At 37.1% G+C, this 15,457-nt stretch overlaps 1 protein-coding gene across 7 annotated transcripts in view; it reads left to right on the top strand.

Moving 5' to 3' along the window:
- Window positions 1-14,343, top strand: part of LOC136969831 (teneurin-m-like) — a 148,263-nt gene extending 133,920 nt beyond the window's left edge. For 6 of the 7 annotated variants that reach the window (XM_067264136.1, XM_067264106.1, XM_067264118.1 and 3 more), the window contains 22 exons: window positions 296-391; window positions 1,471-1,748; window positions 1,817-1,928; window positions 1,992-2,096; window positions 2,492-2,686; window positions 3,092-3,301; window positions 3,366-3,551; window positions 3,939-4,085; window positions 4,651-4,858; window positions 5,002-5,028; window positions 5,284-5,403; window positions 5,741-6,017; window positions 6,220-6,487; window positions 6,968-7,108; window positions 7,186-7,435; window positions 7,504-7,739; window positions 7,809-7,966; window positions 8,035-9,079; window positions 9,810-10,075; window positions 10,145-10,456; window positions 10,526-12,125; window positions 12,490-14,343. In XM_067264136.1, coding sequence (XP_067120237.1) covers window positions 296-391; window positions 1,471-1,748; window positions 1,817-1,928; window positions 1,992-2,096; window positions 2,492-2,686; window positions 3,092-3,301; window positions 3,366-3,551; window positions 3,939-4,085; window positions 4,651-4,858; window positions 5,002-5,028; window positions 5,284-5,403; window positions 5,741-6,017; window positions 6,220-6,487; window positions 6,968-7,108; window positions 7,186-7,435; window positions 7,504-7,739; window positions 7,809-7,966; window positions 8,035-9,079; window positions 9,810-10,075; window positions 10,145-10,456; window positions 10,526-12,125; window positions 12,490-13,364 — 7,112 coding nt within the window. In that variant the 3' untranslated portion in view covers window positions 13,365-14,343. The remainder of the gene's footprint in view (window positions 1-295; window positions 392-1,470; window positions 1,749-1,816; window positions 1,929-1,991; window positions 2,097-2,491; window positions 2,687-3,091; window positions 3,302-3,365; window positions 3,552-3,938; window positions 4,086-4,650; window positions 4,859-5,001; window positions 5,029-5,283; window positions 5,404-5,740; window positions 6,018-6,219; window positions 6,488-6,967; window positions 7,109-7,185; window positions 7,436-7,503; window positions 7,740-7,808; window positions 7,967-8,034; window positions 9,080-9,809; window positions 10,076-10,144; window positions 10,457-10,525; window positions 12,126-12,489) is intronic. The other variant, XM_067264128.1, reaches the window with a different exon arrangement.
- Window positions 14,344-15,457: the final 1,114 nt, after the last annotated feature.

Raw genomic sequence — 15,457 nt, 5'->3', positions numbered from 1 at the left:
TAATCGTAGGATAAAATTTAAACATCTTATTGACGTTTGATTGTCGGCTTTCATTGGTTACGAAAACAGAAATGGGCGTGTCTCATTTTCATTTTTAAATTCTCCAGCCAATAAGCGTTACGTTTTTATATTAAGTGATATTTCTTGCCAGTAAGGTAGACTGCCGCCTATATTTTAAGGAATTTTATTGTATTCTGACTCATTTTTTTTTTTTTTAATGTAACTATAATTGTAAAAACTGATTCAATTATTTTGTTTTTATGTATAATCTCCATCGTGAACCATTTTTCTATAGCTGTAGCATTCCCTAGTTGGCGGTATGCTAGCAAACATCCCTGTCCTGTCGTGGTCGACGACATAGAATTAGCCGTAGGTGGAACGGAAGTTAAAAGTAAGTCCTCCATTTTGAGTTTAAACACAGATTTTCGCGATTATTTCTCTAGTTTGAGATGTAAGAAACAGCAAGAGTGAATTTTAAAGTGTAAAAAAAAAATGACTCAACTTCTGTTTGTTGATACAAAGTACACCAGCAAGGCTCTTCTTTTAAGGTAAAAGTGTTATCAACTTCATTATTCGTGTTTTAAAACAGATAGATTGGGTGCGAGAACATACACCTGTACTTCTTAAGGAAACGATCGTTTCGTAACTAGAAAAAAAATATATAATAATATGCGAGCCTTGAGTGCAATTAACAATATTCTTTGCAATATATTCTTTTGGTGGAGGTACCAAGTGGAAGACAACAGTCTCTAATTTCGCGAGTACTTGTAGCCATCTGCACTGACTTACATCCTTTTCGTTGCCATTTTTCCCCTCGTACGTCCCTCCCTCAACTTCTTCCATTAACGTACACGTAATGAGGACATTAAAACAAAAGCTCGGAACAATGTAGCATCTCCAGTTTTATAATTGATGAAAGAAAGGAGGGGATTTCTTAAGTGCATCCCGTAACAAAATATACAAACGAAATTTAATGGAAGCCACTGTACGGCCCCACAAATGAATCTTTTCGAATATTTTCTTAAACACTACCGATTAGTTAATGTCGCGTGCTGTTCTTTCACCCTCTCCTCTTTAAAAAATTGAAGAAAGATGCCAATTTTTGGCATTCTTCGTGGCGAAACTTTCTGTCAAATTATTCAGAAAAAAATAATAATTGCGACTTCCTAACTCGAGAACGAACACCCTTTTTTACTCTCCTCCTTTATGAACTAGAATGGCTTCTTCTATGAGAAATTTAATAGATGTAATAATAAGTTATAACACTCTATCGATGATAAACAGCGTCGATAAGCGCTTTTTGAGAAATTCACTCTTGACATTGATGATTTATCTCGCTTAATGGCTCCTTCTCTCACTAAATAAATATTAATCACAGTTAAGTTTATACTACATCTCGATAGTAATTTAAAAAATGGAAGAATTGTTTTTATTATGGCATTTATCTTTAGATAAGATGCTCTTTTTTAGATCCATCCTCGCTACCTTCTAAGACGTTTCCACCCAAAAGCGAATCCTTCTCCGAAGTTCAACTTGGAAGAAGGCACAGTCAGAAGATTCCATCTTATGGCCATTGGAACATCCAGTTTCATCAACGTGACCCGTCTTTAGTCAAATTTAACTATACTATGCCACACGGGGCCAGCGTTGGGGTGTACGGAAAAAGGAACGGTGTACCTACTCATACGCGTTACGACTTCACAGAAATCCTAAATTCCAGGGATAGGAGCTCTAAGAGATCTGAAAAGGTATGCTTAACCTTCTGTAATGAGCCTCTCTTAAGCGGTAATCTCTACATAGCACCCTTCTGTTACAGGATGTTTATAGTGTACAGTTTATACAATTTTTGGATCGAGGGTTATGGTATATATCGGTATACAACGATGGTGATCAACAGCACGAAATCTCACTTACTCCTCACCTGACAGGTAAGAAATTATTTAGCTCACGTGGCGATTTTAAGCAAATTATTCATTATGTTTTTCTTACAGACGAATCCAGTTTGCCTTGTCCTTACGATTGTCACGGTCACGGAACTTGTGTGATGGGGAGTTGCGTATGTAATCCCGATTTTGCTGGGGATTCTTGTGCCTATAGTGAGTACTTAATGGCAATTATTTAACTGTAGTGTAAATAATTCGAAAGCATTTTGTTTACATTGACGAACACACTTAAGTAGAGGACATTAAAACATCTAAAACACCGAGCTGTCGATGATGCGTTAAGTTCCATCTATCGATTTTACGCTCTGTTGAAGAATATCTTAAACAGAATCGTCCATCCTTGAAAAATATAAATTGTTGAAACTTTTAAAAGCCAAAAATCTTTATTATCAAAATGAGATATCAATAAATTAGGTATTAATATCAGTTAATTGTTGATGCTAATGAATTCCCGATAATTTTTAAGCAATTCTTCTTACAGAAAAATGATTTTATTAATTAATAATTGCAGAAAAATCGATAAATGATTTTACCAAATTTTTGTACAGGAGTGTGTCCTATCCTGTGTAACGGAAGAGGGCAATATTTAGCAGGTGAATGCATCTGCAGTCCTGGATGGAAAGGCAAAGACTGCCAATTGAGGGAGGACGAATGCGAAATTCCTGACTGTAGTGGGCATGGTGATTGCTTAGAAGGTGTCTGTAGATGCTTTCCCGGATATAAAGGAGTTCACTGCGAAGAAGGTAACAAAATCTCTTACTTAAATATGGAAAATATTCTGTTATCGTCCCTACAGACCTTTAAGTTTATGTATCTTGTCAAGAAGCCGGTTGGAAATTTTTATATTCAAGTGGAAAACATATACTTAACTTCGTTACGGAGAGCAGATCACTCGAGTTCTAACGCATTCACTTTCTCGAAAATTTAATTATAATTTGATTAATAGCAAAGTCTTTGCTTTGAAAGTTAAGTAAACGAATATGGCGTTGAAAGAATGAAGATGTAATTATATTACGCGGGGTATAAATCCCAGAGGAAGTAAAGTTGCCCACGTCCCCGATTTAAAAAATCTATTCGTTAGTAATGATTATTTAAAATGGTTCCTGTAAGAGGGATGAAGAATGATTTGTACCTTGTTTAATTTCAAGTGGACTGTTTGGATCCCGAGTGTTCTGGACACGGAACATGTGTGCGAAGCATGTGTGTATGTAGGAAAGGATGGAAGGGTGCAGACTGTAGTGAACCAGATAGCGATGCTCTCAGATGTCTACCGGATTGTAGTGGACACGGTCAGTTCGATTTAGAGTTACAAAGATGCATCTGTGACGAAAGGTGGACCGGTCTAGATTGCTCTCAAGGTAGTATTTTCGTTTTAAATGTATTTATATATATATTTAGCTTCTAAACAAGGCTACTTTACAGAAAAGTGCGACTTGGATTGCGGTCCTCACGGTAGATGCCAGGGTGGAGAATGCGTTTGTATAGATGGTTGGGAAGGTGCTAAATGCGACGAAAGGCTGTGCGACCCGAGATGTCTGGAACATGGTCAGTGCAGAAATGGTAGTTGTTTGTGTATTCAAGGTTGGAACGGTCGACACTGTACTATAGGTAAGTAGTTATTTTGATATAGGAGGGGAATCGTAAGTAAATATGGTAATCTTGCATGAGAATTGAAAAAAGAAGTATAAATAGTCCCCTGCGATAAACGTAAGATATCGATGCAACAGATTTTAACAATGATTGACAAGGACATGATTATCCAACAACAATTGGTTGAAGTTGCACCTATTTCAATCCATTTCATCTTTTCCGGCCAATCATTGTTAAATCACATTTTAAAAAGAATGTACGATTATATCGTACGAATACCTCAATGGATCTACTATTTTCACAAATACTCTTAAATTAGGGGTGCCAGTTTTGAGATATTTACTTACGATTCATCGTACATAACTGACATTTAAAAATGTTCTCTCACAAACGTTTGTTTATCAGAGGGTTGCGTACGTAACTGCAATAACCATGGCGACTGCATTCTACTAGAAGAAGAGTGGCAATGTCAATGCGAAGTGGACTGGGACGGCATAGACTGTGGCATACCTCTAGAGAGAGTATGTGATGACATGCTGGACAATGATAACGGTGAGTGGGACTGAATGTTAATTCCCCATCAGCTTTTTATAATCATTTGCACTGCCATATATTACTAGCAGTTAATTATTTACAGTCTACATGACTTTCCACTTACCGGGTCATAACGTTATCGCCAGTTATGAAGTCACAGCTGATAAAAATGCAAATATTATTGCTCCAGGGAATGTATATAGTGTTGTTACCTGTGTCGCCTTTTTGTATATTCTTTGCTATCTCTTATGCTAATTGCAATTATGGGCAACAGCTGTCGAAGGATACGAAAGGAAAACATCGTCTCTGATAGAAAAATCGATGAGTCTTTTATAATTCTCTTTTAATTTCGATTCTTCTACTTAAGAATAATCTGTTTGAATCGAGATTTAATCACAGAAACTTGAGACAAAATAGAGAAGAAAAAATGCCAACTTGCACTTTTAATCCCAAAAGTTTTAATGTTTTGTAGATTTTAGTATTAACGAAACACTTAATTACGAAATTTCGTTAAATGTGCAATTCAATTACCAATCTGCGTGTTTATTTTTAACGATATGTTAATGCAATTAACACATTTCAGATGGTTTAGTCGATTGTGCCGATAGTGAATGCTGCAACGACAAAGCCTGCGAAAACAACCCACTGTGTTTCTCTGCCACAGACCCTCTCGACATTCTTTTGAGAAAACAACCCCCCGCCGTGACAGCTTCGTTCTTTCAAAGAATGCAGTTTCTGATCGAAGAAGATTCCGTACAGAGTTATGCCCACAAGAATGCTTTTAACGACAGGTGGGTAGCTTATAGATTTATGTAACACACGTGTTTTTTCTTAGACACAATTCCACCTCACAAAACACCCCGCCTGCTTCATTTTTAAAATGAAAAAAACTGTATAAAAATAATTATTCCGTCTTTTCTTTTTTGCTGCTCAGTCTGTTTTGGAGTCGTTTTAACTCTAGGTAGGTACTGTATATTTGTATAGACGTGTGTGTATGTATATAGGTGCGTGTTTTTTATTCATAAAACTATAAAATATACATTCTTCGAATATAAAATCGAAACATAAAAAGAAATTAGGAAGTTTTCTAAGGTTATATTTCTTGTTTTCAGACATTACTGTAGGGGTTAAGCCCCGAGGTGGTGGTTCACTTTCTGTATGTGTTTGTTGATCTTTGTACGTATAACGTAATATTGACATTATTTTCTTCTACTAGTCGTGCCTCTGTGATCCGTGGTGAAGTGGGAAGTCCTTCGGGCAGTGGACTGATGGGCATCAGAGTTGGTGTTGCTAGCGATCCCTTGTTTGGTTTTACTGTCACCAGAGAAACTGGATGGTAAATTGTCTCTTGTTCTATTATGTAAGCTTTCACTCCACTCTATTATGTAAAGCTTCTGTAAACAATTTTTTTTATTATCTTTTCCTGTGTTTAAATAATGAACGAACAACTAATTTATTTGAAATTAAACTTTTATAAAAGTATATATAATTTGAAATTAGCGTATTTAAATAATGCATCCTTCCCTAATCATTTAGTTTTATTTTATTTTTTTATTTATTTAAATTATTAAATTTAGATACTCGAGAGTCGAGTGTAGAATAACGAAGCAGTGAAAGAACGCGTTAAACATACATAAACAGTCCAAATGCATTACCACTGTCTTCCAAAATAGGTTCGACTTGATGGTGAATGGAGGCGGTGCAGTTAAACTTCAATTCCAAAGAGAGCCGTTCACACCACACGAGAGAACGGTAGTCGTGCCTTGGAATGAAATCGTCGTCATTGATAAAGTCACCATGAACCTGAAAGAAGAAAAAGTGATGGAATTTAAATCACCAGTTTGTATGGAACACGATTACGATGTCATGAAACCAGTTGTTCTTGCCACCTGGAAGCACGGATTTCAAGGTGGTTGTCCGGAAAGGAACTCCATTTTAGCTGAATCACAAGTAAATATCCGGTTATTTTTATAATAAAACTCATCCACCTTCGTTCCCATGTTCTAAAAACACAGATTTTATATATATTTTTTTGAATTTCTGGTCTATTTTGAGAATAATAACGTGACCCAATCGATAATCTTGTGCTACTTGGATACATATATATATATATTTTGTATGATTGACCGAACATTCTATCTTGTCCCGTCAGGTCGTACAAGAAAGTCTGGCTATTCCTGGTACAGAATTGTACCTAGTTTACCACAGCAGCCGAGTCGGGGGCTATCTGTCCACCATTCAACTGCAGCTGACACCAGACGTCATTCCTCCCACACTGCGGATGGTACACTTAAGGATATCGATCGAGGGAATACTTTTCGAAAAAAAATTCGAAGCCGATCCAGGTATCAAGTTCACTTACGCCTGGAACCGTAGGAACGTCTACAGACAGAAAGTATACGGAATTGCCAGTGCTACAGGTTATTTTCTACCCTTTCTTCTCGTTAAAATTAGAAAAAGTGCCAGAAATTAAATAAATCAGTGCTTTTAAATTTATTTTATATCAATTTTTTATTAATAGTTATTTAAATATGAACAATTTGACCTGTTAGATGTCATTTTTGAGAACTTCTAGAGCCTGCAAACTCTCGGTTGAGATGTATTTTAAGAATATCTAGCCTAAACGTTGATTGGTTCGGTATTTGATATTCTTAATGGCTATTGGAGATAATCAAAATATCTTAACGACAATTGGTTACAGAAATTTCAAAAATCGTAAATAATTAACACATTTTTTTGATTTTGAATTCCTCAACCAATAGTCGTTGAGACGTGCTTATTTTTAACCAATCAAGATTGTACGCTTGATATTTGAATATTGCACTTACGTTTTATTTTACTTTACGTTTAATTTTTATTTTTTTCGTGTAAACTGATACGAGACATGTTTAATATTCTAGTCCACGTTGGTTATGAATACGCAACGTGTCCTCAAATAATTTGGGAAGTGCAGACAACGCAAGTTAGTGGACACGATATGAGCATATCAGAAATAGGAGGTTGGAATTTAGACATACATCACCGTTACAACTTTCACGAAGGTAACTTGAACATACATACAATTACAACTAATTCAAAATTATGATTTCTAATTGAACACTCTGCACTTTACAAATAGGAATTTTACAAAAAGGCGACGGAAGTAACATCTATCTAAAAAATAAGCCTAAAGTTTTGATCACAACAATGGGTGACGGGCAACAAAGACCTCTTCATTGTGCCCAATGCAACGGGGTGGCTAGTCACCAAAGATTGTTGGCACCCGTGGCCTTGACTAGTGCTCCGGATGGTAGCATCTACGTGGGGGACTTCAATCTTATCAGGAGAATAATGCCAGATGGTCTAGTGACTACCGTTGTAGAACTCAGGTAGGTACCAGGGTAGTATGTCGCTTATCATATAATTCGTAGACGTGTAATTCTTTTGTTATTTTCAGCGCTGCCCAAGTCGCATACCGATATCACCTGGCAGTGGCACCGTCTACGGGAAAATTATACATTTCTGATCCAGAAAGGCACCAAATATTGCAGGTAGTTGCACTTTCTGATATTCCTAATATCAAAGACAATATTGTGCCTATCATTGGAAACGGAGGCAAATGTCTTCCAGGTGATAAGTTGCTATGTGGAGATGGAAGAGCAGCTAAAGATGCTAGATTAGCTTATCCCAAAGGTTCTCAAATGTTGCTTATATGTAAAGGAGTTCTTTTGTGTCTTGTTATTAAAATACTTTCGTTTTTAGGTATAGCCATTTCACCACAGAATGAGATATACATTGCAGATGGAACTAACATAAGAATGGTGGACAAGAACGGAATCATCCACACTCTGATAGGCGATTACTACCACAAAAGCCACTGGAAACCAATACCTTGTGGAAGAACCGTTACTCTATCTCAAGTAAAGTCGTTTTTGAATCAAAGATTTACAACTTTTTAGAAATTTAATTTCTAATTTCTAAATTTCAGGTAAATCTTCGATGGCCAACCGAACTGGCTATAAATCCTTTAGATGGTTCCCTTCATATCCTGGACGATCACATGATTTTGAAAGTGACACAGGATAAGAGGCTAAAGGTCGTAGCCGGAAGACCGTTGCAGTGTCCCTCTCTTGCACCCAGTCGTGATAAAAGTGATTTAGCCACGGAAATATATCTAGAATCACCTCAAGCTTTAGCTTTTGCACCCAACGGAGATCTGTACTTAGCAGAAAGTGATTCTCAGATGGTAAATCGAGTTCGAGTCATAGGTAGTGACGGAAAGATTTCAAAATTCGCTGGAGCCGAATCGAAATGTAGCTGTTTGGACATCAATTGCAAATGCTTCGAAGAAGATCACTTTCTGGCTGCCACTTCCAAATTAAACACCATCTCTTCCATAACCGTAACAGCCGATGGACTGTTACACATATGTGATCAGGGAAATCTGCGGATCAGATCCGTAACAGCTTCCCTGCCACAACCCAACGAGTCGAACGAATTCGAGATTTATGCACCCGAAACCCAAGAAGTATACATCTTCAATCGACACGGCCAACACATATCCACCAAGAATATTCTCACGGGAAAGGTCATCTACACATTTTTCTATAACGTCAACACCAGTTTTGGAAAATTAAGCACGGTCACCGATGCGGCCGGAAACAAAATCTACATCCTTCGCGATTATAGCAACCAGGTAAACACTATAGAGAACACTCAAGGTGGAAAATGTCGACTGGAGATGTCGAGGATGAGGATGCTTCAGAGCTTCACTACACCGTACAATTTCAAGACGATATTTGACTATCACGGTAGTACGGGATTATTAAGAAGCAAGATCGACAGCTCTGGAAAAGCTTACATGTACAGTTACGACGAATACGGTCGATTGATAGAAGCCGTATCGCCCAGTGGACAGACAATTAGACTAGGTTACAATCTGAGTATCAAAGGAGCATCTATAACAGCTTCGAGAGATACCAGCAACCCTGTATCACTTCTGATTAAAGGATCGGACGTTACGACGAAAATAGGTGAGTTTTTCGCTTACGTAACAGAGAAATTTCTGTAATTAATTCTAATTACTAACAACGTCGAGGTGAATCTTTGTCGTTATAAGTTATTGTATCTGCTTTTATAATAACAAACCTAATCCTTGGTCTGATCTACATCAATCATTAGAGAGCAAACAGCGCGCTGTGGGTGATTAACATTAATCCGATTATAAGCTCTTAAAGCAAATCCTTCTACACACGATTTTCTCCAACATTTCCTCTTAATGAATGCTATTCTGTAATATCTGTCGCTTTGTTTTTAATCTTTTTACCCTTTTCCTTGTTTCCAATCATTATAACATTACTAATAAACCTTTTTCGGAGAAATTTAGTAAACTTGATTTAATTTCTCTCGAGTTTATATCATTTTTTAAACCTTCAATTTCGAGAATATCAATGTTAAACTGGATGTTATGAAGAAGATAACAGAATACAGTTGCCATATTTGTGAGGAATGAATCAAAATTTGTTAGAAAATATAATAAATTTTCAACTTTTTCTTTCGAGTTTTATGTATTTATCTGGAAGAATGTGCAAATTGATCAAAAGTACGGCGCAATCGTTCAATAGAATGACTATTCGTCTCCTCGTTACCTTCTAAATTCGATTACAATTATCCAAAAACCAAAATAAAATATCTTTCTTCTATTATAATGAAATGAATCGTGTGGTTCCTATTGTGAATTCTGAAATTTTAACATATTTGCAGGTCAAGCCGAAGAGAGAATCACACAATATCCAGATGGAAGTCTCATTGTTGCTCATCAAGATTCGACAATCATGGAGATCGAGACGGTTCCTAGCCCAGTTTTAGCAGATTTAAGTCCACTAGTTGGCGAAATTTATCCGGTTCCTGCCAAACTTAAAGCCACTCTGAGCGAAGATTCAGTGAGAAGATTCGAATGGCGTTACTACTTAAGGAAAGAAGGAAAAGGAAAAAATCGACAGATAACTCAAGTAGGAAGGAAAATGAAGGTAAGTTACAAACTTCTAACTGTTGTATCTCATAAAAATGGTGTTTCTAAGCAAAAAAGTTACTTTTAGGTAAACGGGGAGATTCTAATAATGGTAGAGTTCGATCGCAACAAACATTTCGAGACTGTTTACGATAAGAACCAGATACCTTTAGTGTCCATACACTACGACCCTCAGGGTCATCATCCCATACAATGGCAACCGAGTCAGAACGTAACGGGAGTCAAGTTAGAATACGATAAATTCGGTCGTTTGGCCAGGTGGGAGAGAGGAGCACTTTTCGAACGTTACCTGTTCGACATTCAAGGTAGATTGGCGGAAATTAGGTATTCTGACGAAACGGGAATCATGTACAAGTATGAAGAGGGACCCATCAATCTGGTGAGTGCCGTTTAGAGATTTCGGCTAGAATTTTATACAAAATTTAACGTGTCCCCCTCTCCGTTTCAGCCCTCGGAAATTATACTCCCTAGCGGGAGCAGGTATGTTCTTCAGTATGACACCAGTGGAAGTCTTCAAGCTGTCATAACACCTAATGGACATAAACACGAAATTGCAACTCAGACGTCCATAGGATTCTATAAACTTCTGTACCTATCTCCGGGAGTTAAACATCCTTACGTCTTACAATACAACGATCAAGGCCAAATTTTGGCAAAATTGTATCCGAAGAACAGAGGGAGGGTTGTGTATCACTATAACGACGACAGCCGTTTGCAGACCGTGTTCTGTGGCGAAGAGAGGACAGATTACCATTATTACGAGCAGAGTGCATTGCTGAAGAGTGTCTCTAAAAGTGTACCAGATCTAGATACCAGAGTGGATTATAGATACCACGGTTCACTACTGAAGGAAGAGAAGCTCAGGTATAACAGCAGGAGCGGTTTAGATGGTGCAAAATTTAGATACAGGTACGAAAGTAAATTAACCACAGTCGAAGTAGAGGTGAATGGAAAGTCCACTATGGAAACAAGATATAGGTACAACACAGAAACTGCTGTATTAGAACAAGTGCAACAGTTCCTAGTTCATAGACCGAAAATTAATAGCATCTTCATCCAGGATGACATGAGACATTATTCCAAAACCATAGGTTTGGATGTTTATGGAAGAATCGTTGTTTTGGCAGTTACGTTATGGAATAAGGAGATATTTTCTCTATCCCTAACCTACGATAGCAGGAGTAGAATTAAACAATCTCAAACTAAAATAGGCAGAGACGGTGGCTCGGTTCTTACTAATTATACTTACACAGTAGATGGATTTTTGGAAGAGGTGAATAATAATGACGTCTGGAAATTTATTTACGACATTAATGGTAACATGAAGAGTGTTTGGGAAGGGAAGAGGCAGGTGTCTTTAAGATACGACGATGGGGATAGGTTAATAGGTTACGGTGATGTGGAATTATACGTTGCAGATGTTCGCGGTTTCGTAGTACAACGTGGAGAAGAAAAGTTTCGTTTCAACGCTAAAGGGCAACTTACACACGCTTTTGAACTGCATCAATACGAAGTTCACTATTATTACGACACTTCGGAACGTCTGTCGGCTCGTCGAGATCATAGAGGAAACATAACTCAGTTCTTCTATACTGATCCCAAGCATCCCGCTCACGTAACTCACATACACTATCCCAAGAATGGAATCACTTTTGTGCTAATTTACGACACCAATTCCCATCTGATGTACATGCAGCAAGGAAACAATAAGTATTACGTAGCTAGCGACCATCTCGGAACACCTTTAGCCGTATTCAATTCGGAAGGAAAGTTGGTGAAGAAGGTATTTAGAACCCCATTCGGGAAGGTGATTTCCGACTCCAATCCAGACTTTGCCCTACCTGTGGATTTTCAAGGTGGTCTCCGCGATCCTCTGACTCAACTAGTTCATTACGGAAGTCGTGTTTACGACCCCCTATGCGCTCAATGGTTGACCCCCAATTGGGAAGAAGTTCCTCAACTTCTGAAGAAGCCTTATAACATTCATCTTTATCGTTTTCACGGTAATGACCCCATTAATCAAGCCAACACGGAACGTCATCTGACAGGTAAGACCACTCTCTACAATATTTATATGCAATCTTCGTGATTATAAACTAAAATCCCTACTAAATATGCCCATAAAAAACCTTTCGTGTTGTTGACGCTCACTTAATCTGCTGATTATTACTCATTAAAATCCTGTAATCCTTTAGAATGGGTAATATAAAATTTATAAATGTATTTTTGTCACGCATACATTCTAAGCCAATTGCTTTGTTTTGCGTGGAGAATGTTTAGTAACTTGTTACAAGTAATTTTTTGTGTAGCATTGAGAACTTTTATAGACCTTTAAACGTTAGAATTTTAAAAATATTCCAAGTAAACATAACTGGAAGTATTGTAACAGGTGTTGTCTTTGGTTATTTTCAGAACTTCACGAATGGTTATCGACGTTTGGCTTCGATATTTCTAAAATGCTTCACATACCGAGTCAAAGTGATAAGTTGAGGAGTGTGACGATGAGCGAAAGCCTCCCTGTTATATCCGGTCTCAGCTGTACGGCGGATGTACTTCGTGCAGAATTTGGTCAATTTAGCACCGTCCCTAGGAAAGGAACCAAAGTTTACTCCAGTCTTTTGCCTAGTATCAATTCCCGAATAGCAAATCTCCTATCTGTAGTCGGGGATGGTGTACTTATATCTAAAAATAGGAACAGAGCAATCGTTCACGTGGTCAACGAAGCCAGTCCTATCCTTCGTGACGTTATCACTTCGGTCTTCAACGACACTTCTATGGTGAATCTATACTTTTCTCTACACGGCCAGGATTCGTTTTATTTCGTTCAAGAAAACAGGAATAAGGTACAAGAAGATTGGGACCAATTGCAACGTTTGGGTACCATGTTCAACGTCACCATGCATCCAGTCGAAGGAAGCGAAGCGGTGTCTAGCAAAATGGGTCAAGTAGACTTAAGAGTGCATAGCACGAGCGTGATACTTAACATTCGTTACGGGACAACACTAAACGACGAGAGGCAACGTCTCATACGTCACGCAAGAAGAAAAGCCGTAGAAGAAGCGTGGCAGCAAGAAGTGGAGTTGGTGAGGAATGGTCATCGCGGTTCTCAAGAATGGAGCAAACAAGAGCGCGACGAACTTCTCGCATCGGGTTTGGTATCGAGATACTACGGAACTGACATACAAGATATAGAAAAGTATCCGCAGTTAGCAGATGATCCAACAAACGTGGTCTTCAGGAGGGAGAGCACGAGAAAGAGAAGAGTCAGATCGAGAAGACCCAAATAGGAATCTGTCCATCTTGATTTCCAGAAGGAAAAAAGCAGCCTCTACTAAATCAAACTAAGGTTCTCCATAATGTTGAGAGATCGTCTGTGATTCTATATATATATATATATTGATATATATATAAAGCAACACTATCGAGTGTTATCACGTACCAAAGAACTGGTGGCCAATTTTAAACTGCAGGGTATAAAAATTTCGAAACGTGATGCGTTGCATTGCGACCCATTCAAGTGCAATGAAGACTCTCTCGATCGAGTGTTGCGGTGTAGACTTAAACAAACCGCAACACCGTGTATGGTTGTGTGTGATATGTACTGTTTGCTGCTTCCAAACAACAACAACAACAACAACAACAGCAACAAACTGTATTATATATATTCCATGCCTTGGCAGCAATTTGTTTTTAGAAGCTATTTCCAAATTTTGTTGGCTTCGTCTCGATCGTGTTGGGTTCTTTTTTGTGTTCTTTGTATCGTTGTAAGTGTCTCAACAATTCCAAAAGATACATTCGTACGAATTATCATGCACAGGAAGATGAAGAAGTAATGAAAAATTAACGATGATAATCATATATCGTCTCAATTTAATGATTTATGACTACATTAAAAATTTTAATATTTAAAAAAATAAATAAATAAAAATTAAAATCGAGAATTGTAAAGTTTGGTATGAAAAATAATAGAAAAAAAATATAAACAAAGATGAATTGCAAGTGCCTTATCGTTATTCTTTCACCATTGCCCTTCTAGGAATCAATGTTTGCACTTGCCGTAAGAGTAAAGTTTCGTGGGGGATAGGACAGGTGCCAAATATGGAGCCATCTTTGATCCTATCCTAATCTAAATTTCATTATTTGTCTCGTGTCCCCGTGGTGGTGACACTTTTCAATGTTAATGTATACGGACAATGGATTTGTACTTACAGGAATCCAGGGCCTGGATAATACTCAGAACGAAAAATAAAATTGCTTGTCACATAATTATTCTTATTTCCTTCTTTTATTCTATAGAAAATATATTTGTAGTTTTTAAATATTTTATTAAATGGATCGCTTTTTAACACGTCTTACGAGGAAGGTAAGCTGAATTCACACACGAATTTCACCTCATCTATTGTCTATCACCTGTCAAAATTTTGAAGGTCAATGGTCACGATGGTTCGATCTATATTAAAAGGGGTGAAATTTTGATGATACGAAGAAGCAGAACAGTAGTCGAATTTCAGTATTATTAAAGATGAAATCTGTGCCAAATTTCCATGCTAGAATTGTTAAATTTGCTTAAAACTTCCGACATCTTTTTACTCCTCCCTTCTTTAATGAGATATCAAACGTTGATACGGAGTCAAAGATTTAAGAAGGAGCCAAACCTACAAAACTTTGACCTTTTAACGTCTCTAATCAATAAGACATTCGCTATACCATCGATTAAAATATATTAAAATACCACAAAGATTCACGATTTGACATCCTCGTACATCTTTAATCAATAATCCACCTCAAGAATCATTAGTTAAACACGCATTAAGAAGTCAAAATTTTTATTTAGACCGCATAAATCAAATTTTTTTCTTAAAATACAACCAATTTTTGTATTTAATCGAGCCATACAACTGCAAATAAAAGTGAAATTCCTATAAAAAAAGATACTAAAATATCCATTTTCTAATCAAGATAGGGTCGAATAAGATTAAAAACAGTTAACAGTATCGTCAAAATCTCTCAATTTAAGAGTTAAACTAACGAAAAATCAAGTTAGAATAAGGTAAGGGAGGGAGGGTTTTCTCTCTCTTTTTATACTCCCTTCACATCGCTAACGATGCGGGGAGGAAACCAATATCTTATTAAGGAATAAAAATAGCACTAAAATAGAATTAATATTGTTATTACGGCATTTTTCTCTAATAATAAATTCAATATCTGCCACTGATTAAATTTTTAATATGAAATAAGTGACCCCAATTTCCACGTCGACAATCGTAAAGAAGTCGAATAAAAAGAGATAAAATTTGTGTCACGCGAGCGTTAAAAATAAATTTTAAAAATTTTTTCCGATAAAAGAAATGGTTTATTTTCGAAAAATTACACTCGTAAC

Source organism: Centruroides vittatus, unplaced genomic scaffold (assembly GCF_030686945.1).
Source record: "Centruroides vittatus isolate TY-2023 unplaced genomic scaffold, ASM3068694v2 contig_1042, whole genome shotgun sequence".
Taxonomy (NCBI): Eukaryota; Metazoa; Arthropoda; class Arachnida; order Scorpiones; family Buthidae; genus Centruroides; species Centruroides vittatus.
Note: the sequence above shows the minus strand (reverse complement) of the source record. Positions and strands in the feature narration are given on the sequence as shown.